Here is a 22,650-nt window from a genome sequence, read left to right as displayed (position 1 = left end):
TTCCAAAACATCATAAATTTCAATTAGAATTTGGCAATGATATTGTCCAAAATTTTTTATCAATGACATCACAATTATAAAATCATAAGGACCTGCAAACTATAGTTAGAATATTATTGTACCTTGTTGGAATATCTTATACATGAATATAAAAGATATGCAAAGAATAGTAGAAGACTTCTACTAAAAACAATAAAATATACATATTATATATTTTCATTCGTAAAACTGGCAGAGAGATTAAAAATACATTATTGTACTTCACACATATAATTTTCTAAAATGCATTAGTCCGTCTAGAATATTATTTTTTAATCCATACATTTGTTATTTTCGAGAAATTCATAGAAATTGAAGTCTTCTGCAAATATCTTTGGGAATTATTTTAATAAGAATATTTTATGAAAAAAAAAAAAATAAAAAAAAAAATAAAAAAAAGAAGAAGAAAAGACAAAACAAGATACAGACAAAATCACAAAGAAAAACAAATATGTTTGCATTTCCTTGTGTAAAATTTCGTACAATTTCTGTATGTAGTTCGATAAATTAGACGTCGTCTATATATGAGTATGTATGTATGTGTGAGTAGTAGAAGTTGAATTTCGAAAGGCTAAAAAAAAACTTTGCTGCGAAGTCTGCAATACTGAATAATAATTGATGCACGATTATAATATTTAATCAATCATATTCTCGAACGGACGGAATTGTACTGTGGAATAATACATCTGAAATGTATAATATTTAACGATTTTAACATTTGCAGAAAAATGCAATCTGTTTTTTCTTTTTGTTTTGTTACGTTGTAAGTTCTTTCTTGTTTATTATAACATTCTCACATTGTATGTAATGTATAAAAAGTGCCATTTAGGTTAACAAATCTCATTCAGCAATACACATTAAAAACACAGATTCCTATATAATGTGCTGCTTTTAATATTATATGAAAAAATACTATTTAAAAATATTTTATATATATAATCAATTTTCTTTGGTAACATCACTGCTAATCAATCCTTATTAGTTTTACATGAAATTATAATTATTTATTTCTGTGAGATTTAACAATTAATAATGTAAAGATTAAAAAATAATCAACAGATATAGAAAACAAAATGTTTACGAAAAAATATTTATATTCCTGAAAATAATTAAAAACAAAAAAAAAAGAAAAAAGATAATGATATAAAAAAAAAAAAAAAAAAAAAAAAAAAACAAAAAAAAGAGAAAAGAAATAACCACATACGAGCAACAAACTCTAGTATATGTAAAATTTTTTAACTGGTATCAGCATTTTTGTAATATGTATTGCTAGAAAATGAACATGAGTATAGAAAGAGAAACATATGCAATTTGAACAACAAAGTACTGAATCTCATTATGCATCTAAACGTATTTAATTAAACTCATGTAAGAACATATTCTCATTCCAAATTATCACTTTCATGCTACATTAATATCATCTACAATGACATTTCATAATTAAAAATTACAGTGGCTTTGTATATTACGTGCGTTGTATTAAGTTATACAATTATGGAATATATAATAGATTATCCATTTTTTTTTAAAATGTACATATTTATTTGAGCTCCGTAAGTAGTAAATGACTTCATAAAAAAATATAGATGCCAAATGTAACAATTCTTCATAAATATCTTTTAGCATTTCATTTTGTATATTATATTAATAATTAATAATATAATAATGTGTATTATCTAAAATGTTAATGTTCTATTAATTTGTTCTACTTTATCATCGTATTTTTTTTTCTCTATCGAATTCATTCATTGTTTCTTTAAAGAAGGATATGAACTATATTTATAACATTATAAATTATATATGTTATTAGATAAAAGCTTGATATGGAAAAAAAAAAAAGAAAAAAAATATATATAGTGACAGACAAAAATTTAATGACGAAAATTAGAGAGATTTTATTCAAGTGCCAATTCTGATAAATATATAATTTTCCTATACAGCAGCAATATATTATCTAATAATAATTAATTTTATTAAATCTTATTAAAATCTTAAATTATCATAATAGTAATAATTTTATTTAACGTGTAATAAATTTTGAGATAAATATCAGTTTTTTTAAAACCATTAACTTTGTAATTAATATGATAATAAAAACAATTAATCAGAATTATTGAGACTGAGAGTATGTAATGGTAGTAGTAATATAGCAAAATAAGGTTTGCTGATATAACGTATGTATATACTTAGATAGTTAACAGCGATTACGAGTATTCATTAAAATCAGACGTTAGGACAATTTTATATAATAATTAATGACAAATATTTCTTGGGAAATTTTCTATATGATCATCAGTTGACGACATTTACATAGATAATATTAGATGGTTGTGTAATTTCTGTCGTATTTCATTCGTAAAAAGATAAAATTGTTTTTGATGCCAATTAAACGAAAACAGTTATAGATAATAATGGCCAGAATATTACAAATTATATAAACTTTAATTTTATCAAAAGAATACGACAAAAATTATATTGCAATCTAATAAATAAGATTATTGTCCACAAAAATTAAGACTATCTTTTTTTTTTTTTTAAGTTAGTAAAAATCACTATTTATGATTCAATTTAAAACAATATTTCATTTATCCTTGTTTTCATCATTGTATCTTTTGCATGCTGTAAATGGCAATGACAAAAGGAAACAAAAATTAATAACATAATTGGAATGAGGCAATAATGCTCCCTATAAAATTAGTATAATAATTAATATTTTGGCATTTCTATTAATAAAAATTTCATAAATTATATTATATATATTCGAATGCACATAAATTCAGCATAAAATTCTATCATAGCTTTCAGTTTCACTTTCCCATTGAGCGTAATTCTTCCAGCTATAAAAAAAAATCAATAATAATATAATAATAATAATAATAATAATTACATATTGCATTTAAAAATACATGAAAAGTTTTGAAGAGTAATATATTTTAAGATTTTACCTCCTTTTCTTCATCTACTTCATCCTCCTCGTCCTCCTCATCAGAACCATGGACAGAGGCTGCAGGAGTAGTATGTCTTGAAGATGATGGTGAAGGTGGTTCACTAATCGGTCTTGGATAACTAAATCTGCCTACACCACCCTCTGCATACTCTGATGCAAGCTCAGGATAAACAGTTGTCAATGCCTTTATTCTAGCTTGACGATAGTACTATAATTATGAATTATATTACATTTAATATTTAACGACATTCGTATGTATTAAAAAAAAAATAATCAATTAACTTACGATACCAAGATTCCTCCAATCAAGGAGGTCGCTCAATCTCTCGGTACGATTTCTTTGAATTATACGTTGTCTTCGACTAAGTCGAGCAAAATCGAACATATATTGTGCAAGCTGTTGAACGCTATTTTCCAAACTAATAAATCTTCGATCTACGATATAAATACCATAACTCATTGGATCAGCTATATGCTCTTGCATAAAACATCCAAATCCAGATAAATTAGTAGTTATACTAGGAATGCCCATAACAGTACATTCAGCGGGAGTATATCCCCATGGTTCGTAATAAGATGGAAATACTCCTAAATGACAACCACGAACGAATTCTTCATAATCTAATCCAAACAATGGATTTGTTGATGATAAAAATTCTGGATGGAATACCATCTGTGAAAAAGAAAAAAAAATTACAAATTATTAGTTTTGTTATCTTTTTTTTTTTTTTTTTTTTTAAGTATCAATTACCTTCACTCTATCATTAACTGTATTGAAAAGATTACATCTTCTAATGGAATTTAAGACCGGATCATTCCAATCGTCTACAACATTATGTGTGGTAACAGGTGGTAATCCATTTCTTTGTAGAGCATACAAACATCTGAGACAAAGATATCGTATATAACAAGTATATCAATAAAAGCAATTCAATGAGAGGAGTTGAGAAACGTAAACGGAACATTGGTTTGCTAAGGCAACATAACAGATACATATAATTATTGGCTGTGAAGTGATAATTAATTATTGAATTTAAGAGTATATTTTAATAAGTTATTGTTAACACTTGTTTCAACTTCCTACCTAAAAACTATTATAAAGTCCTAAGGTAATAAATATATACTTCTAACCCACTCATGTTCCTGTCACGTATATATATATATGTTACATCCTCTGACTCATCTCATTGAACGGACTACAATATGATATCAATATATATATATTCATTTTAATATCGTATACCTCTTTATTTTAATAATATCATCTTTTAAAAGAAGATCTTGTGCATCTGGCATACGACCCGACAAACATAATTCATACATTCTTTTACCCATTTTGTGTTGTATATCAGTAATTGTATCCCTTAGTGCTTTGGTTACCTAGTAATAAGAACAATAATGGTCATTCGATTTTATAAATTCTATTATAATGTAATAAGTCTTACTTACGGCATGACCACGTAATGATTCTACATTAAAATTATTAGTACGCGCTGGAAAAATAAGAAATGCAACTACAGTAATATCAGGTCTTGACGTCTTTAAATAATGATTTAATCTTGCTAAAGCTTCTATGAAAATATCAGCTCCTTTATTTCCAAACTCATAACGGCCTGCGATAAAAAAGTATAAAGTTTTGTCCAAGTCAAAATCATAATGCCTGAAAAACAAAAAAAAAACGAAAGAAAAGGATATAAATCATAAAAGTATAAAATAAATAATGCAACGTTGTTAACGATTCAAACAAATAATATGTACCCATAAAAATGGCCTCGTACAAATTCGTGTATTTTCTCTTTGCTGACGGCATGTAAATTTTGAAATTCATGTAGTGCTGCGAACTTTTTAACATTCAATCCATTTGGTGTAATAATATCAGGTTTGCGTTTGAGTAAATGTTCAGCTTCGAATCCTGTAATATCCGATACTGTTGTAAATGTATGTGCTAAATGTGTAGCTGCTCGTTCCATACAATATCTATGATAAATTTGGCGCTTCCCGGCTTCTTCATCTACACTGAACTGTAAATGAAGTAGATATATAATTCAATTTATCTAACAATATAAAAATATTATATAAATTACCTTATCTAAATTGTTGTAAAAATCAGTCTTTCCTGCGCATAAATATCTTCCAAGGAGTGTAGCATGTGTTGTAAAGACAGTTGCAACATCAACGTGTCTTGTTCTTAATGCGATTAAACCAACACCTGCCTGCCATTCGTGACAATGTACGACTACTCGTGGTGGAATAACAGAATATTGTTCTGCTGCTTTTCTGAAACATTTTAGATGCGATATAAAAATCTAAATCTTAATATAAAAATTACTTATCTGATTAAAGGATAAATATATTAAATCATATGTTTTACCTGAATTCAGAGATAAATTGACAAACTAAATATCCAAGAATTACTGCATCATTTGCTTCAATATCTAAATGAGGAATACCAAGATTGCATGTATTCCACATTTCTTGTTTATATTCATCTAATTTCCATGCTGCACTTCCAATATCAAATAAAATTATTTGAGGATTTCCATCAACTAGCCATGTTCCAGTTACAACCTCAATAAAAGTTTATATATTAAAATAATTGAAGTATCCTATAGGACACAATCACTATACACAAATCTATAGTAATAAACAATTAAACCAAACAACTAGTTAAATACATTGAACTATTATTAAAGGAATTCTTCTAACACATAGCTATACGTCCTTGATTTATATTTGTAACCTTTGAAATGTAGCCAATTCATAACTACGCACATGTGTCTTTAACTAATACTAATCAATCCAACAATGTATTTTATTCTTGTACAATGTTCAACTCGTTGTTAACATATTTTAATAATTTCTTTTATATCTAGTAATTATTGTAGAATATTTAGAATTTGTTAAATTTAAATTAACACTTACTTTAAATCCTTGATCACGTAGAATTTGTACTGCTTGATTCAATGGGTTATGATGAGGAAAATCAGCCTCTTCGACTTCAGTTCTTGCTGTAAGTTCTTTGTACGGTCCAATAAGACAATATTGATCACCCATTTCTTCAGTAGATACATAAGCTTTAGACCGTATTACTGTGTATATACCACCAACTAAAATATAGAAATATATATAACAATATAAAAGTGAAACTTATCAAACTTATTTATCAAATAGTATATACTATTATATACATTAGTGTTTATTATAATTAATTGTACCTTTATTGGCGACCTCCCATGCAACTTCAAAATTCCAACGATTTTCATGTTGAGCTGTATAGCCACGATCCATAAATTCTAATAAATCATTGCTACTGTCTACACGGTAAAATCTTCTGGAAGCACGTTCTTTGGACATTTTGCTAGTTTATTTTTAATCTACAATTTAAAATAATGATCCATTTAATATATTTAACATTTTTTTTCTATATTAAATCTTTATTCATTCATTTTCATTCATTCATTTCTTCAACTTGTATTATTTTATAATTCACACGTCTACAAAAGCTATAATTAACAATTTGTTATTTATTTAATTTTATTATCATTTTATTTCTCACCAATTTACACAACATAAATAAACTATTGAAATTATTATTAAACTCTGATAGATAATTGAAAACAATAAAATACCGTATTAAACAAATAAAATTAACGAAATAAGATATTGAAATAAAGTTGAAAATCATTCGAATATTATGTACACGTGACAAAACGATATATTATTTAAAATAGAATGAAAAACAAGAAACCTGTATCGACTTTATTTCCCAAATGTTTCATTCATCATAGAATCCAATATTCAATTATGAATGAGATTCATATTAAAGGAAAAAGAAAAAAGTGAAAGTTTATAAAAAAAAAAAATACGCATTCGTTTTGGTATCGGCTCTTAAGTTCAAAGGTCAATGACAATAGAAAAATTACACCGGTATAAAAACACTTGAGAGAAAAATCTTTAAGGAATTGAAATAAAACCATTAAAATATACGTTTAAAATTCGTTAGATTTCTTACCGCTCGATCGTCTCTCCTCCTTCGTCACGAGTGTTGAAAAAAAATTTTGTTTTCTATCACTCGCAGCTCAGTCAGATAGACGACGAGCCGCAAATTTCCACGCTTGAATTCGTTTGAAGGTCACCACGGACTACGGAAAGGTCACAAGGGCTTGGCTTGAAGATCGTCGGTACTTTAGGCAGATGAATAACGGCGAACGTACGATAACATGATCTCACTTGGGTCTCTTCCGTGACGAATAGATGGCACAAAATCACTCCCGGATTAATTTTCGAACGACTGAATCGTTTGTAATCATATTTCGAACGTTACGAAATTCTTTATAGGTATAGTAGAAAGTATCTACGTGCTATCTTAGGATTATGATGAGAGTGAGATGTGACGCTAAACTGCGCCCTTGAAAATTCAAACGACTAAATTTAGCGCCAAATGTTAATTCCATTTCATTTCTTTTTTTTTTTTTTTTCTTCTTTTTTTTCCTCTTTTTTTTTCTTCTTCCTTTTTCTTTTTTTTCCTATTTTTTTTTTTATCTCTTTACAACGCACATGGGCGTGGTACATATATAAATTATAAATTAATTCATTAATTAAACGACGATAAATTATAATTCATTATTTAACGACGAACGTTGTTTACGAATGAATCTATGCGATGTCGGAATTGTTTGTTTGATTTCTCAAGTATTACGTACGTTTACTATTTTTTTTTCTTTTTTCTTTTTTTGTTTTCTCATTCTTTTTAGTTTTTCTCAGTTAACTTCTTTTTTTAATTTTTTGTTCTCTGTGAACGATAGATTACGTTATAGATGTCGTTGAAATAATATTATGTAAATTCTTCATACGTCGATTGGCGATAAGATGATTTTTTTTTCTTTTTTTTTGTTTTTTTTTTTTAACGCATAAGATAAAAGTAAACTGATTGGATTTCGGAAGTATAATAAATAATTGGTAATTGCGTAGTTTATACATATTTTTAATCTATGATAAGATTTCGAGATGAATTTTATTATTTATACGTGTTAAATGTTATCAGTATAAAATGCAATATATATATATATATGTATATTTCTAATATTGCTATATTATAATTTCATTCGACTTCCAAAAAAATAATTAACAGGAGAATTAAATGTTCCATATATATTACAATTATGTGTGATTTCATGATATCTTTTACATGCTCCTTCGTAATTTTTCATTGATGATAATTTTACAATATCTTCAATATCTTCAAGTACAAATTCGTACTCATTTAATTTTTGTGTAAGTGATGCATTTGTTAGATGTTTGAATGGACAACCATAAGATTCTGTTGATTTTATATTAAGATTGATAATACTTGAACATTTCAAACAGGTATAAGTTTTCCGTATATTTCCTTCGCCATATATATGTCTTAATCGATATCCATACTCTCTTTCAAATGTTGCTTCATTTATTTTTTTTGTAAATTCTTGTTTCCAAAGTTCCATGGCATCGTCTGAAGTAACTCCAATATCTTTTAAAAATAAACTGTACTGTTTACGCTCTCCATATTTAAGATGATGATCTTTTCTTAGCATTTCATGAATTATTCTCATACATAATGGATAAGACTTTTTTGACATATCGTCTAATTCTGATAGCGATGGGACATAGTTTTTTTTTATTATATCCTTTTCCTTATTAATATACTCAGTTAACATGTTAAAGATTTTATTGATTCTAGGATCATTTACTGCATCGTTTGCAACTAATGGCATGGATTCTAAACCTTCAGCTAAATTTTCCTTGAAGTAACCAAAACATAATCCAGCTAATTCTTTTTCAGGTACAAAAGCCATACCATATTTAAGAAAAACCTTATGCGTTTCAACTAAATCTATAACAAATGTAAATGGGACCTTGTAAAAAGGCTCGTTATGTAAATTATTCAATTGAATATATTCTTGCAGTTCTTCTTTATCTTCCTCAGAAATATTATGTGTTTTTAATTTATTAACATTAAAAAATTCTTTGATCTCTTCATTAGTTGATGTATATAATCTCCAATAAAAAAGTCTTAATTCTTGAATGTGAAACCATTTTCTTTCATATATTGAAAAAACTCCTCTTAACATAAAATGAGAAATATGATCTTGTTTTCTCAAGTACAATATTTCATTCATCACTTTAACATCTGATCCTAGTTCTTTCCTAGGACCATTTATAATTTTTACAAATATATCATAACCTTTTTTTTTCAATTCATTTATTAATATTTCCTTACACTGTTGTGCTGTTCTTCTTATACCAGTGCCTATATATATCCTTTCTACAAACAGTAGAACTTCTATACGTTGCATACATATTGATTCTAATTCTTTCAATGAAAAATTTCCTACTGGGTAATATTTGTACAATTGCAAATCATGTAAATATGATTCTGTAGGATTTATAGATGTATCTGAGTTATGACAAGCAAACATTTGAAGGTGATACAATATTTAAAAAATATAAACAAAAAATGAAAAATTCCACGAAAATAATTTTCTTGATTCACTTTTCCACTTTTTCAATATTATACTTCAATTTGATAGTTTTGTATTAATTTTATATTTTCTGTATTGTTAGCAAAAAAGCTGATTTAGAAAATATAATAAATTAAATATTCATTGTAGCATGATTATATTTCTATTTATAAGAAATTTTAATTTTCTCTATTAACGAAGAACTTATTTTTAGGTTATGATATTTAAATTTGTTTGTTTCTATTATAATTTTTGTTATGAGTTTTTCAATATGCACTAACAAATATTTTATGTTATATTAGAGCATATATTTAAATATAAATTAAACAAATAGGTTAATTTTTTCAAAAATAATTAAAGAATCATAAATGAAAAACTATATATATATATATATATATATATTATATAAATGATATAATGTAATATAATAATTAAGGTAATAGATCGATATAGTATTTAAAATTTTTCTATTTCTTTTCAAATTTATCCATCTTTTATATTTATATTAGAATTTAACGAGAATGACAAGTATTTAAATTTTATTTTAGAAAATGGCGCTGTAATCGTGGACGATTATTCACGTCAAGTTACTAATCTACGTATTACGAATATATTTTATGGAGCAATGTGGTTTGGTGAAAGATTCGAAGTTTAAACTGTTGTACTCACGTGTGTAAACGATTACCATGGCGGTAAGAACTGAATTAAATTCTATATATTAATCTATTTTATATTTAATAAATCTTTAAAATTCTTATTTGTAAAATTCTTAAGTGTCATTACGATTATATATGATTATACAATACTCTCCGAATTATAGTTACCGGTTAACCCTTACACAAAATTTATTTATTTTTCTTAAATAAAAACTACTTATTGTTATTTTTCCATAAAACAAGTATTTATTTATTTTATATAATATAATTTTTTGTTTTCTTTTATCAATATATGGAAAATATTCATTATATTCATTTAAAGCGGTTGACATGGTAACTGTATGTTAGATCCATACTTGTATGATATTTGTAACTTTTATATTATTACATATTCTTTTATTATTTTTTATAGACTGTAGCAGCAACAAAAGTCCAAGAAGTTCGTGAGATCACAAGGATTGAGCGTATTGGTGCTCATTCTCATATTAGAGGTTTAGGATTAGATGATAGTTTGGAACCTCGCCATGTAAGTAAATTATATCATAATTATTTCTTTTATTTAACAATTATATTATTTATTAAAATTCGATGTAGGTATCCCAAGGTATGGTTGGCCAACTCATGGCCCGTCGAGCTGCTGGTGTTGTCTTGGAGATGATAAAAGATGGAAAAATAGCAGGACGTGCTGTTTTATTGGCAGGTCAACCTGGCACTGGTAAGACTGCCATTGCCATGGGATTAGCTCAAGCTTTAGGAATCGATACTCCATTCACATCGATGGCAGGATCTGAAATTTATTCTTTGGAGATGAGCAAAACAGAAGCGTTGACTCAAGCTATAAGAAAATCAATAGGAGTTAGAATTAAAGAAGAAACTGAAATAATAGAAGGCGAAGTAGTAGAAATTCAAGTCGATAGACCTGCTACAGGAGTTGGTGCAAAAGTTGGAAAATTAACGTTAAAAACAACAGAGATGGAAACAATTTATGATTTAGGGAATAAAATGATTGATAGTTTAATGAAAGAAAAGGTTCTCTATCCTTACGATATATTTATTAAAATCTTGTTTTTTTTCTTTTTTCGTTTTCATTAACATTAGCCTTTTATAGGTGCAAGCTGGTGACGTTATCACGATTGATAAAGCAACTGGAAAAATTAATAAATTAGGACGTTCATTTACAAGAGCTCGGGATTATGATGCAACAGGATCACAAACGAGATTTGTACAGTGTCCAGAGGGCGAATTACAAAAACGAAAAGAAGTAGTTCATACTGTCACTTTGCATGAGGTTGATGTTATAAATAGTAGAACTCATGGTTTCTTAGCATTATTTTCCGGTGATACCGGTGAAATTAAATCGGAAGTAAGAGATCAAATAAATGCTAAAGTAGCCGAATGGCGTGAAGAAGGAAAAGCAGAAATAGTACCAGGAGTATTATTTATTGATGAAGTCCATATGTTAGATATTGAATGTTTTTCATTTTTAAATCGTGCATTAGAAAACGAAATGGCACCGGTTGTTATTATGGCAACAAACAGAGGTAATTTATATGTAAATCTAAAGTAAACTATGTAAATTATTTTTTATCAATGTCAATACGTTTATTTATCTCAGGAATTACAAGAATTAGGGGAACTAATTATAAAAGTCCACATGGTATTCCCATCGATTTACTTGATCGTATGATCATTGTTCCTACAACTCCGTATCAAGAAAAAGAATTGAAAGAAATTTTAAAAATAAGATGCGAGGAAGAAGATTGTGAAATGGCAGATGATGCATTGACTGTTCTTACGAGAATTGCTTTGGAAACGTCTTTGAGATATGCTATTCAATTAATCACAACCGCATCTCTTGTCAGTCGACGTAGAAAAAGTACAGAAGTAAGCAAAATGAAATTTGATAATTATTATACATATAAACGCAACAATATTATTTTCTTTGTTTTTTCTTTGTCCATTTTTAGGTGAGTATAGACGACGTGAAACGTGTTTATTCTCTATTTCTCGATGAAAATAGATCGACACAATTTCTTAAGGAATATCAGGATGATTTTATGTTCAATGAATTACGTGAGTACTCATTAAATATTAAAGATTAATAATATTAAATGTTTATTTATTGAAAAACAAAAACAATCATATTTTTTATAAATGTGAGTATACGAAAATAGAAATAATCGATATTTCTCTCTTTTTTTTTGTTTTTTATTTATTTTTTTTTTTCTTTTTTCAGCTGAAGAACCTATGGAAATTTCGTAACAGTATGTATTTTAATTAAATTTACTTATCGTTTATATATAAATCAAGAATTTTTAATTTTTAAATACAGTATATTGTTCGTATCACATAAATATTTATGGATTATGATAAATATGATTTTCACGATACAAAGTATTTTATATTAAGCTATCTCAAATCCTGTTTCTTTTGATTTTCTTGCGATATTATTTTGAATATAATTAACAAATATTATATATAACAACTTTTCATATATAGTTTCTAAATTAGATAGAAACACGCACTACTAGTATATACCTTTTACATCCTTATACAAACTTTGCATATACGTATGTGTGCAAAATTTAACTGATTGGACATATGAAATATTTAAAATCATATTTACAAGGATGTAAAAGTGACAACATGCTTTTGTACATTTTCTGTTCGATAAATAAATCTAAAAATCATTAACAAAGATTCTATTTTGATTTTAATTAATATAAGTATAAAACAAATATAATTTTTTTTACTTCTGTTACATATAATCCATTAGTATGTACATATGTGTGTATATATAATATATACTAAAACATTATTCAAAGTAAATAAAATTAATTATTAAAAAGAAATGTGTTGAAGATAAATTAATTTTTGGTGTAAAGCATTTAAACTTATGTTAAAAACGATATCAACGTTTGCGCAGAATTATAATAAGCTCTCTAAATTACATTAAATTTATTTATCATTACCAATTATTTATATATTTATCGTCGAAACGATCCAAATTAAATTTTCTTTTCTTGACTTTTCTTAACTGAAAAATAAAAGAAAACACAAAATTTGTTATAGGGAAGAGAATAAGATTATGAAATATATACGGAAGAGAATGATTATTATTTATTTATTTATTTATTTATTTATTTATTTATTTATTTATTATTTATTTATTCATTATTTACTTATTAGTTATTCAAATACTTACTTGTAATTAATTTCACAGTGCCATCTGGTTTGAACGAGGATTGAGCTTTCTTATCTTTTGATATAAAACCTAATCCATATTCAACTTTATAAACTGGCAATGGAATTACAGTAGAAGACACGGGTATCATTACTGAAAATAAATAATTATTATATTAATAAACAAACGAGAAACGTAAAGCTATCGATCGTTTTAAGAAAAAAATGAAAAAAAAAAAAAAAGAAAAGAAAAAACAAGAAATACTTTAAATCGTCGAGTTAGATACGAGGTTAATGTGTTGCGTGTATCTATGTATTTGTAAATAAAGCATAATAAAAGATTAACTTAAATAAAGACGTCAGTTCTTCGCTGATCTCCGTAGATCGTGGATGTTATTCTTATAGACTTCGAGTAAGTATAAAATTCTTTCGCATATACATACAATTTGTCCACATAATAATAATAATTATAATAATAACAATAATAATAATAATAAGTTAACAAATAGATAAATGTACAAAATGTAAAGTACAATTTAAAACAAAAAATTAAATAATTAGATGTAAATAATTGACAGGTATGAAATACATAGGATATAGACAGAGCACTGCAATCAAAATATTACATAAAGTAATAATTGATAAATACAATCTGGAACGAAATAATACACTATACTATAAATACACATTAACAGCAATCATAGAAACATAAGCTACGAATACTATATTTGAATATAATACGCATAGAACAAAACAATTAAAATACAATCGACCGAATTCTTACATTTACGCACAAACATTTATAATAAAATATAACACAGTCTCATTGATTATTTCAATACCTAATAACAATAACATACAACGCAAATATCACGATAAAACAGAAAAATATGTACCGCTGGTTTGGAAAATACAAAAAAAAAAAATTGTTGAAACCACAGAAAATATTTACGCATAATCCATTAATAATATCTTTATTCAGGAATCTATCTCATACCCAACAGTTAAAAAAAAAAAGGATACATTAAAACATTGAATTCTACAATCCACATTGACACAAGGAAGTTCATAGGGCAGCAATACTAAAAATTTCTGCATCATCATAGTGCAAACATTTTTGAATATAGAAGAAGAAAATTAGACTTAGCAGAGACTCGTCTAATATCCCAATAAATAAGAGAAAAAAATTAATAATATAATAATAATAATAATAATAATAATAATAATAATAATAATAATAATAATAATAATAATAATAATATATGTATTTTAATCAAACATTATTTCGGATTATAATTCATAATAACAATTAAGAAAATTATAACACATATAACGATCGTATAATAAATAATATTTTATATAACATTTTTAATATTTTGAAACCAGAACTCAGAGAAAGATTGAATATTACGTCGCTACGATACTATCAAATATTATTTCCAATTATAATATTTAATATATTTTTAATAATTTGAAACTAGAACACAGAAAAAGGTTGAATACTACGTCGCTATGACGTTATTCCAAATATCTCAACTATTTTACTACCGACGAAGCAATTTCCTTTTTAGTAGAAAAATTTGAAGAAAAGGGTATTAAGTTTAAAGTACTAAGAAACTCTTATTGTCCAATGTCTTTCTATTCCGACTTTTAATAAAACATGTCAAATAATCGCAAGTCTATCTAATAAAAAGTCGATTTTTCTTTCTCATACTCTCTCTCTTCATCTCTCTCTCTCTCTCTCTCTCTCTCTCTCTCTCTCTCTTTCTCTCTATCTTTCTCTCATTCTCTTCTTCTCTCTTTCTTTTTCTTTTTCACTTTGTCAGCTTTTGTAGATAGGACGAAAAAGATAAAAGTATTTCTAACGAAGCGTTGAAAACTTTAACAATTTAAGCTTTAAGGGATTAAACTCGTTAGTTCACGTAACACTTGTACTTTGGGATGGTGCACACTTAGTTGCAATAGGTGACGTATTGTGTTCCTTCTCTCACATACACACACATACACATTTTCCACGTATCTAATAAGGTCTCTCCTTCCCTCTTTCATGTCCTCATTCCACAGTAATAGCCAAGGACGAGCTATCGACTTCCTTTTCTGTCGTCTTAAAGCTCCTACGTAGGTGGATGCTTCTCGATTGAATACTTTCGTCTCCAGTAACAAGAGATATTGTTACAATCATCACTTCACAGATCACTTTTCTTCCATATATATCCGAAGAAAGAGTAAGAGAAAAGAAGGAAAAAAAAGAGAGAGAGAGAGAGAGAAAAGAAAAATGAAAGAATAGTAAACTGATAAGGACAACTGTTGCATATGTAATCCATTACGATTGAATTAATGTGTGTATGTGTGTGTATGTTTGTAAGAAACTACTGTATAAATCAAATTAACATAAAAGAGAAAGGAAAAGAGATCGAACATATTAGATTATTAATGTTTACCGTAAATTTGCCAATACGTTTGGATCGGTCAAACGACATATTATTTTTAATAGATATATAATGTTGAATCGTTAAATATCAAATACCTTTAACGTGAACGTTTAACGCAATGTTACGTATCTTTAATTAAGATTTTTCGAGATTAATATCATAGATATTATCACACAAATATGCACGTGCACATACCACATAATATTGGTACCGCATAACATTATAAAGAAAAATTAATGTTTTTTCACTTTCTGTGTAGATATCTATTTATCATACATTTACACGATAGGTTCGTTCGACGTTTGACTCTTCAGTCAGATTATCCCTGACGTGTTAAAATTATATATATACAAACACACACACACATACATTGGTATGTGATATAAAAGGAGTCGCATCATCAACAAGAAAAAAAAGAGAGAGAGAGAGAGAAGAAGGGTGTTAAAACATATGTACTAAATACTATATAAGTATATATATATATATATATATATATATATATATACTTATATATATATATATATATATACATACATATACATTGGAAATACATAACAAACGGACATTATAAAATAGTCTCGTCTATGTTTGAGTTAGACCACGAGTCTCAATTAGATTTCGGGATTTTCGAGAGTTTGCTGTAGTGTCAGCCTGTGGTCTCTCATTCGTTGCACCGTACAGACGCATTTCGAGATTAGCCGTGATATATATCTCTATGAATGCGAACACGTGTATTAACGTGTAGCAAGTGGAAAGGGACCTAGGTTTCAATGATATTGGTATTAGTGTTGGATATTGGTATTAGTATTGGTATTGATGTTGGTGGTGGTGTGAGTGTTGGCGTTGGTGTCAGTGCCAGTACTGATACCGGTGGTTCATACTAACGATCGTAAACGTATAGAGAAACACGCGTTAATCGTGACTGGGTGCCGCAGAAATCAAGAATACAATCTAACCTGGGATCACGGCCTCTCTATAATCCTCACCCACGCGTTTCCAACTGACGTCATCGTTCCGTTATTCTCTCACCTGTCAATGATCGCCTTATATCGAGAATGTTCCGTTTCGAAATGATCAATTAAAACAGAAAAGAAAAGCAAACAAAAAAAGAAAGAAAAGATAAAGATAACAAGCGACGCTTGAAGATTTCGCACGCTTTATTAACCGAACGTATATACTTTACGTCAATCAATGAATCTAATCGATCGGTTTTTCTTTCTTTCTTTCTTTCTTTTTTCTATTCATTTTTTTTCTTCTTCTTTTTTATTAATAATTAACAAAGTTCATACTCGGGAACAGGTGCAACGATCGTCTTATCTATTTACTTCGATATATAAATTTGACACCAGTCTCAACTCGTTGTCCATCGTTATCGATGATTAATAACACCGATAGGGATATGTATATATACATATATATATATACATATATAATATATATATATTATATACATATATAATATATATATAACGTGGTGGAATATCCGACATGACACTGACATGACGTCCCGTGACATATTGTTAAACGAGTGAGAGAGGGTGGGAGAGAAAAGGAGAAGAAGAGAAAGAAAAAGGAAGAGAAAGAGAAAGAAAAAGATAGGTAAATAGATAGATAGATAGATAGATAGAGAGAGAGAGAGAGGGAGAGAGAGAGAGAGAAATATATAGAAAACACGATGTTGGTTCTTACGTTAATTAATTTCGACGCCAATTAACGTGAAAGTTTTTCTACAATAAACTTTTTCTTCGAGTGACAGAGAATGAGAGAGAGAGAGAGAGAGAGAGAGAGAGGGAGAGAGAGAGAGAGAGAGAGAGAGATGTTAAGACCTATTTCGATTTGAAAGAGAAATACGAACAGTTTTAATTTTTTTGTTCTTTTCTTTTTATTTCTTTCATTTTTATTTTCTTTTCTTTTTCTTTTTTTTCTTTATATTCTGTTTTCAATGTTTTATGTGGCCTTCAATAAAATTTAGGACACGCATGTCTCGTTCTCCTATTTAAGCGACTACCGGCGCATACTAACCGACCATCTTTTTTTCGTCGAGGAAAAAAGAGAGATTTTATTCGGTCTAGTAAAAAAGAGAGAAAGAGAAAAATGAAAGAAAGAAAGAAAAGAAGAGAAAGAAAAGGAAAGAAAGAAATGAGAAACACGAATGAGATATCTTTCTTCAAATGAGCTGCTTCGTTATCTTTTTCCTAGCGATGAGTAACTACGATTTCCGAGATGTTACATATTATAAAAAGATATATGTACGTATGTTTTTTAGATGAAGAATAATAATAGAAAATGTTGAATTGTTGAAAATTTACATTTAAAATAAAACATAGAATCAATTTAAATTATCCGTGCAATATTTACCACCGCGAGTTTATAATTTTTATAAACTTTGTAAGAAGATAGAAAAGGGCAAAGAAAGAAAAAGGAAAAAAGAGAGAAAAAGAGAAAGATTAAAAGAGAAAAATTCAAGGGGAAAAAAAATGAGAAAGATTAAAAAAGAAAATGAAAATCTTGACGAGGACAAATTTGTCTAATTTCTTTCTTTCTTTTATTCTTTTTTTCTTAACGTTCGCTAACGATCATCGATCGTTTGTAGATATTTATTTGTTTGTTTACCTGGTTCAAAAACGTTGTCTTGATTTCTCTTGTAAATCGTAGGCTTCGCTTGCGTGATCACGACCACCAGCACGCAAAACGTTAAGATCGTCCGTATGATCGACATTTTTCGTTCGTTTTCTTGAAGTCAAGTCTTCTCGATTATTTTATTTTATTGTATTTTCTTTTTCTTTTTCTTTCGCTTTTTTTTGGATCTTACTAATTCAAAATCACACTTCAAAATTGAGAAGAGGATAACACTCTCTCTTTCTCTCTCTCTCTTTCCCTCTTTCTCTCTCTCTCTCTCTCTCTCCCTCTCTTTCTCTCCCTCTCTTTCCTTCTCTCTTTCAACCTCTCTTTTTGTCTCTCTCTTTCGAGATCGTCGAGTTTGCTACGCGATGTTTGGATCGGCACTAACATAAGCGCGGGCACACTCGTAAAGAAGTGAAAACACTTGGCCGCGAGTGGGGAAAGTCGAGAACGCAAACTCGCGAAATCCGTTGGTAGAGAATAAAATATCTTCGGGGTCGGGTTAAGAGGGGAGATGAAGGGTGAGAGGGAGGAGGAGGAGGAGGAGAAGGAAGAGATCGGTTTTACTCTCTTACAGACATTGGTATCTTCATCTTTTTATTTCGCACCATTTCTAGAATTCGTCGTTAACTGATAGGTTTACTATTTAACGAGCAATAAAAACGAGCAAACAGGGTGGTGGTGGTGGTGGAGGTATTGGAGAGGGGTTGGGTGGGATAAGGATTGGACGCAGCTATATACTATAGGTATTTATTTATGTCTCGACGAGAGACGCTACATCATTTTTTTTTGCGATCATTGTTTCTTTTCTCAGATACACTCTTCGGAGTAGTGAGAGAGAAAGAGAGAGAGAGAGAGAGAGAGAGAGAGAGAGAGAGAGAGAGAGAGAGAGAGAACAAGAAAGAAGATTTTTCTGTTTTTCCTTTTTTTCTTTTCTTCTTTTTATTTTTTTTTTTTTTTACGAGAAGACGTATGTAGATATTATTGATCGATTATCGTTCGAGACTTCACCAGAGGCTACTAGGAATTAATTACCATCTCATTAAAGAGTTGTTTATTTATTAGGCACGAGACGAGCTTTCGATGAGACGCTATTTATAATCCATGCTTTTATTTTTATTCTCTACGTAAATACATATACACACACACACACACGCGCGCGCGCGCATACATACATACGTATGTATATACGTACATATATAGACATATATAAATACACACACACACATACACACAGGTATTATATACAGTTAAGGTATATCCGTAGTTAGTATTTGTAGAAATTTTTTTCAATACAATATATCGACCAACGTAATTTACTTAATAAATGAGAAAGTAGAAAGTAGAAATCATTGTCTGTATTGTTTCACTATAAAAGAAAAAGTTTATAATATGACGTACATACATGAGTCGAGGCGAGCATGAGATGAGATAGAGGAGATACGATCAAGGTGTTCGAGAAGACAATCTGGGAGCGTCAAGGATTTATATTAATCATTCTCGGTAAACGCGCCGTTAAAGCAACCATTTACATATATATATAGTTTACGCATATAAGGGTGCGACGTAATAGTCCGATTAAAACCCAATAAATTTCATCCCCTCATACACTCTTTGATAATCAACGATCAACGATTATATTTCGATCATTGGATAAAATCTACCAGTACGATCGGCATATGTATTTAACGATCGTGCTTATTTACTCATTCGCGTTAGTCATGCGACGAACTCGCGAGAGCTACGATTGGAAATAAATTAATCAATCAATCGTATAAATAACTCGCGCTTCGTCACTTTTTTTTTTGCTTTTCTTTCTTGTTCTTTTTCTTTCTTTCTTGTTCTTTTTCTTTCTTTCTTTTCTTTTTTTTTTTATTTCCCTTCTTTTTTATTTTTTTTTTCAACGAGAGAGAAAGAGAGATAGGATAGATGGTAATGCATACCTACAACGATAATTATTTTCAGTCATTTATAGATTGATCCGATTTAAAATCAAGTGGATGTAATTGCAGGAACGTGTCCTCGTAGATTATAAATCGATCGACATCATCGATGAGGAGAATTATGTCGAGAGACAAAATGAGAAAATGAAAGGAAAGAGAGAAAGAAATAGAGATAGAGACAGATAGGGATATATATATATATATATATATATATATATATATATATATATATATGTATATACATATAGAAAGAGAGAAAAAGAGAGAGAGAGAGAGAGAGAGATCTAGACAGATAGACAGACAAAGAAATAGAGAAAGAAAGCTAGGGAAGCTAGAAAATTGACAAATATGCAGGTTCGACGATAGCGACGCTAATTACAAGCGGTCGACGCCGGGCGTGACAGTGGCATGGTGGTGGTTCAACAATGGAAACTGGGTTAAAAAGTGAAAGGATCGAGATTGGAGAAGAAGAAAAAGAAGAGAAAGAGAGATAGAGATAGAGATAGAGATAGAGATAGAGATAGAGATAGAGATAGACATAGAAATAGAAGATGTGGTGAGGAGGGGGGGGGGGTGGCGGGGCAGTAGAAGGAGGGTAGCGTGGATTTCGAATCGAGCATACGTTCGCACGAACGTCCTCAAACGAGTCGGTCGACGTCGTATTTTCACGATATTCAAAGACGAGCCTTCTCGTTGACGTCGTTTTCATTCTTTCCTATCCCTCCCCCTTATCTCCTCTCTCTCTCTCTTTCTCCACGCTACTGGCATTATTACTCGAAAAGGAATTCGAGAGCGACTTCGAGAGGATGCCTGCTGCCTCCGTACCTCTCTTCCTCACTGAAAGTTGGCGGACGACGCGACAAGCTCGCTTGACGTTTCTCCTCCGTCGCATGGAGAATTTGTTCGCGCTGTGCAAAATTCCAGCGAGTGGTGGTGGTGGGGGGGGGGGGGGGGATGAGGAGAGGAAGAGAAAAAAGGGAAAAGAAAAAGGAAAAAAAAAAGAGATCTCGCGCGTTCTCCCGTTAAAGCGAACCGTAAAAAAAAAGGAGGATTCGAGGGACGAAGGCGGGGTTTTTTTATTCCATCCTTATTCCATTCGAACTTCCATTCTTCCGTATTTCTCTTTTTCCTTCTCTTTTTCTTTTTTTACCTATCTCTCTCTCTCTCTCTCTCTCTCTCTCTCTCTCTCTCTCTCTCTCTCTTTCTCTCTCTGTCTGACTTTCTCTTTTTTACATTAATTACCTAAAGCCGACGTCCTCCTCCCCACCTCCTTTTTCTCTCACTCTCTCTTTCCCTCTCTCTCATCCCCCATTCTCTGTCTCTCCTTTCTCAACATTCCCGTTTCCTCATTTTCCAACGCAACGACGCATATCGAACGGCGAGTAAAAGCGACGCAAGCCAGACGCTTATTTCACCGTTTTTCCAGATCTTTTCTACGATCGTCCAAGCGATTCTAACCGTCTCTACTATTACACTTTATTTCCACGATTTTTATTAACAAACCGTCTCTTCGTCTTCCTTCTTTCTGTTACCGTCATTAACCATAAATCCTTGAACTCTTACCGACTCGACGACTCCCTGCAATGTGAACGATCGTTCTTTCTTCTATATATATATGTGTGTGTATGTGTATATATATATATATCTATCTATCTAGCTATTTCTCTCTCTCTCTCTCTCTCGCTCTCTCTCTCTCTCTCTCTCTCTCTCTCTCTCTCTTTCTTTCTCTGTCTCTCTCTCGCGCGCGTGTCTATCGTTCGCGACAACGATCAATAGCTGGATTTCAACGAGCAGAGTATGTGGTGGTATATGAGTCGACGGACGTTCGGCTACGTAATGAAATGGATCAAGTTATATATACTGATATTATAATTATGGCATTTAATAAATTCAATTGAAAAAAAAATTTTTTATCGAAATAGATCGCTTGAAGAAATTGCAGTTAATTGTGTTATTAATGAAAATTAGATTAATCGTCGTAATCTTTGCAATATATATCGTGAATTTTTTCCTTCAAATTTTTATTGTTGTTGTAGTCCTCAAAGTATTTGATGCACGAGCCAATAGGTGTTCGAAATGATATATATTATGTAATAAAATGAATTATCAAGTTGTGTATATATTTTGATATTATAATAATTACATGTAATAAATCTAAAGATTTGAAAGGAAATAAAACGCTTAAAGAAATCGTAGTTAATTGTGTTATTAATGAAAATCAGATTAATCATCAGACTAATCGTTGCAGTCCTTTGCAATATATCGTTATTTTGTTTGTATAATAATATTCAGTCCTTTGCAATATATCGTTATTTTGTTCGTATAATA

The 22,650-nt window shown here is 29.4% G+C and overlaps 4 protein-coding genes across 5 annotated transcripts; 1 reads left to right on the top strand and 3 right to left on the bottom strand.

The window, feature by feature from the left end:
* Nucleotides 1-1,370: 1,370 nt before the first annotated feature.
* On the bottom strand, nucleotides 1,371-7,398 carry LOC124424390 (glycogen [starch] synthase). The gene is made up of 12 exons (XM_046963379.1): nucleotides 6,999-7,398; nucleotides 6,202-6,360; nucleotides 5,909-6,093; nucleotides 5,358-5,554; nucleotides 5,071-5,263; nucleotides 4,745-5,007; nucleotides 4,436-4,646; nucleotides 4,230-4,366; nucleotides 3,738-3,870; nucleotides 3,273-3,659; nucleotides 2,985-3,194; nucleotides 1,371-2,876 (listed from the first exon to the last, which is right to left on the bottom strand). The coding sequence occupies exons 2-12, from the start codon at nucleotides 6,338-6,340 to the stop codon at nucleotides 2,847-2,849; spliced, it is 2,085 nt and encodes a 694-aa protein (XP_046819335.1). The 5' UTR covers nucleotides 6,341-6,360; nucleotides 6,999-7,398; the 3' UTR covers nucleotides 1,371-2,846.
* On the bottom strand, nucleotides 6,999-9,444 carry LOC124424392 (DNA primase large subunit-like). Its single transcript, XM_046963383.1, has one exon. It carries the CDS (start codon nucleotides 9,442-9,444, stop codon nucleotides 8,080-8,082), a length of 1,365 nt encoding a protein of 454 aa, XP_046819339.1. The 3' UTR covers nucleotides 6,999-8,079.
* On the top strand, nucleotides 9,315-13,676 carry LOC124424391 (ruvB-like 2). Of its 2 annotated transcripts, XM_046963381.1 has the most exons (9): nucleotides 9,315-9,450; nucleotides 10,035-10,178; nucleotides 10,555-10,668; nucleotides 10,737-11,171; nucleotides 11,251-11,683; nucleotides 11,758-12,026; nucleotides 12,110-12,215; nucleotides 12,379-12,406; nucleotides 13,366-13,676. In XM_046963381.1, exons 2-8 carry the CDS (start codon nucleotides 10,173-10,175, stop codon nucleotides 12,402-12,404), a joined length of 1,389 nt encoding a protein of 462 aa, XP_046819337.1. In that variant the 5' UTR covers nucleotides 9,315-9,450; nucleotides 10,035-10,172; the 3' UTR covers nucleotides 12,405-12,406; nucleotides 13,366-13,676. The 2 variants fall into 2 exon arrangements, with proteins under 2 accessions (XP_046819337.1, XP_046819336.1); XM_046963380.1 differs by lacking the exons at nucleotides 9,315-9,450; nucleotides 13,366-13,676 and having other exon boundaries at nucleotides 12,379-12,842.
* Nucleotides 12,935-20,492, bottom strand: LOC124424393. Its single transcript, XM_046963384.1, has 3 exons — nucleotides 18,371-20,492; nucleotides 13,348-13,479; nucleotides 12,935-13,179 (listed from the first exon to the last, which is right to left on the bottom strand). Exons 1-3 carry the CDS (start codon nucleotides 18,474-18,476, stop codon nucleotides 13,151-13,153), a joined length of 267 nt encoding a protein of 88 aa, XP_046819340.1. The 5' UTR covers nucleotides 18,477-20,492; the 3' UTR covers nucleotides 12,935-13,150.
* Between the last annotated feature and the right edge of the window lie 2,158 nt (nucleotides 20,493-22,650).

The sequence above is a fragment of the Vespa crabro genome, chromosome 5 (assembly GCF_910589235.1).
Source record: "Vespa crabro chromosome 5, iyVesCrab1.2, whole genome shotgun sequence".
Classification (NCBI taxonomy): domain Eukaryota; kingdom Metazoa; phylum Arthropoda; class Insecta; order Hymenoptera; family Vespidae; genus Vespa; species Vespa crabro.
This window is presented reverse-complemented; position numbering and strand designations above follow the sequence as displayed.

Excerpts from the sequence above, each read along its gene's own strand:
- LOC124424390 (XM_046963379.1), bottom strand. The coding sequence starts at position 6,340 with ATGTCCAAAGAACGTGCTTCCAGAAGATTTTACCGTGTAGACAGTAGC. Across the intron at positions 3,660-3,737 it reads CAGTTAATGATAGAGTGAAG|ATGGTATTCCATCCAGAATT; the intron begins GTAATTGATACT and ends TCTTTTTCACAG. Across the intron at positions 2,877-2,984 it reads AAGTAGATGAAGAAAAGGAG|CTGGAAGAATTACGCTCAAT; the intron begins GTAAAATCTTAA and ends TTTTTTTTATAG.
- LOC124424392 (XM_046963383.1), bottom strand. The coding sequence starts at position 9,444 with ATGTTTGCTTGTCATAACTCAGATACATCTATAAATCCTACAGAATCA.
- LOC124424391 (XM_046963381.1), top strand. Across the intron at positions 10,669-10,736 it reads ATAGTTTGGAACCTCGCCAT|GTATCCCAAGGTATGGTTGG; the intron begins GTAAGTAAATTA and ends AATTCGATGTAG. Across the intron at positions 12,027-12,109 it reads GACGTAGAAAAAGTACAGAA|GTGAGTATAGACGACGTGAA; the intron begins GTAAGCAAAATG and ends GTCCATTTTTAG.
- LOC124424393 (XM_046963384.1), bottom strand. The coding sequence starts at position 18,476 with ATGTCGATCATACGGACGATCTTAACGTTTTGCGTGCTGGTGGTCGTG. Across the intron at positions 13,480-18,370 it reads AGACAACGTTTTTGAACCAG|TAATGATACCCGTGTCTTCT; the intron begins GTAAACAAACAA and ends ATTTATTTTCAG. Across the intron at positions 13,180-13,347 it reads CACTGTGAAATTAATTACAA|TTAAGAAAAGTCAAGAAAAG; the intron begins GTAAGTATTTGA and ends TTTATTTTTCAG.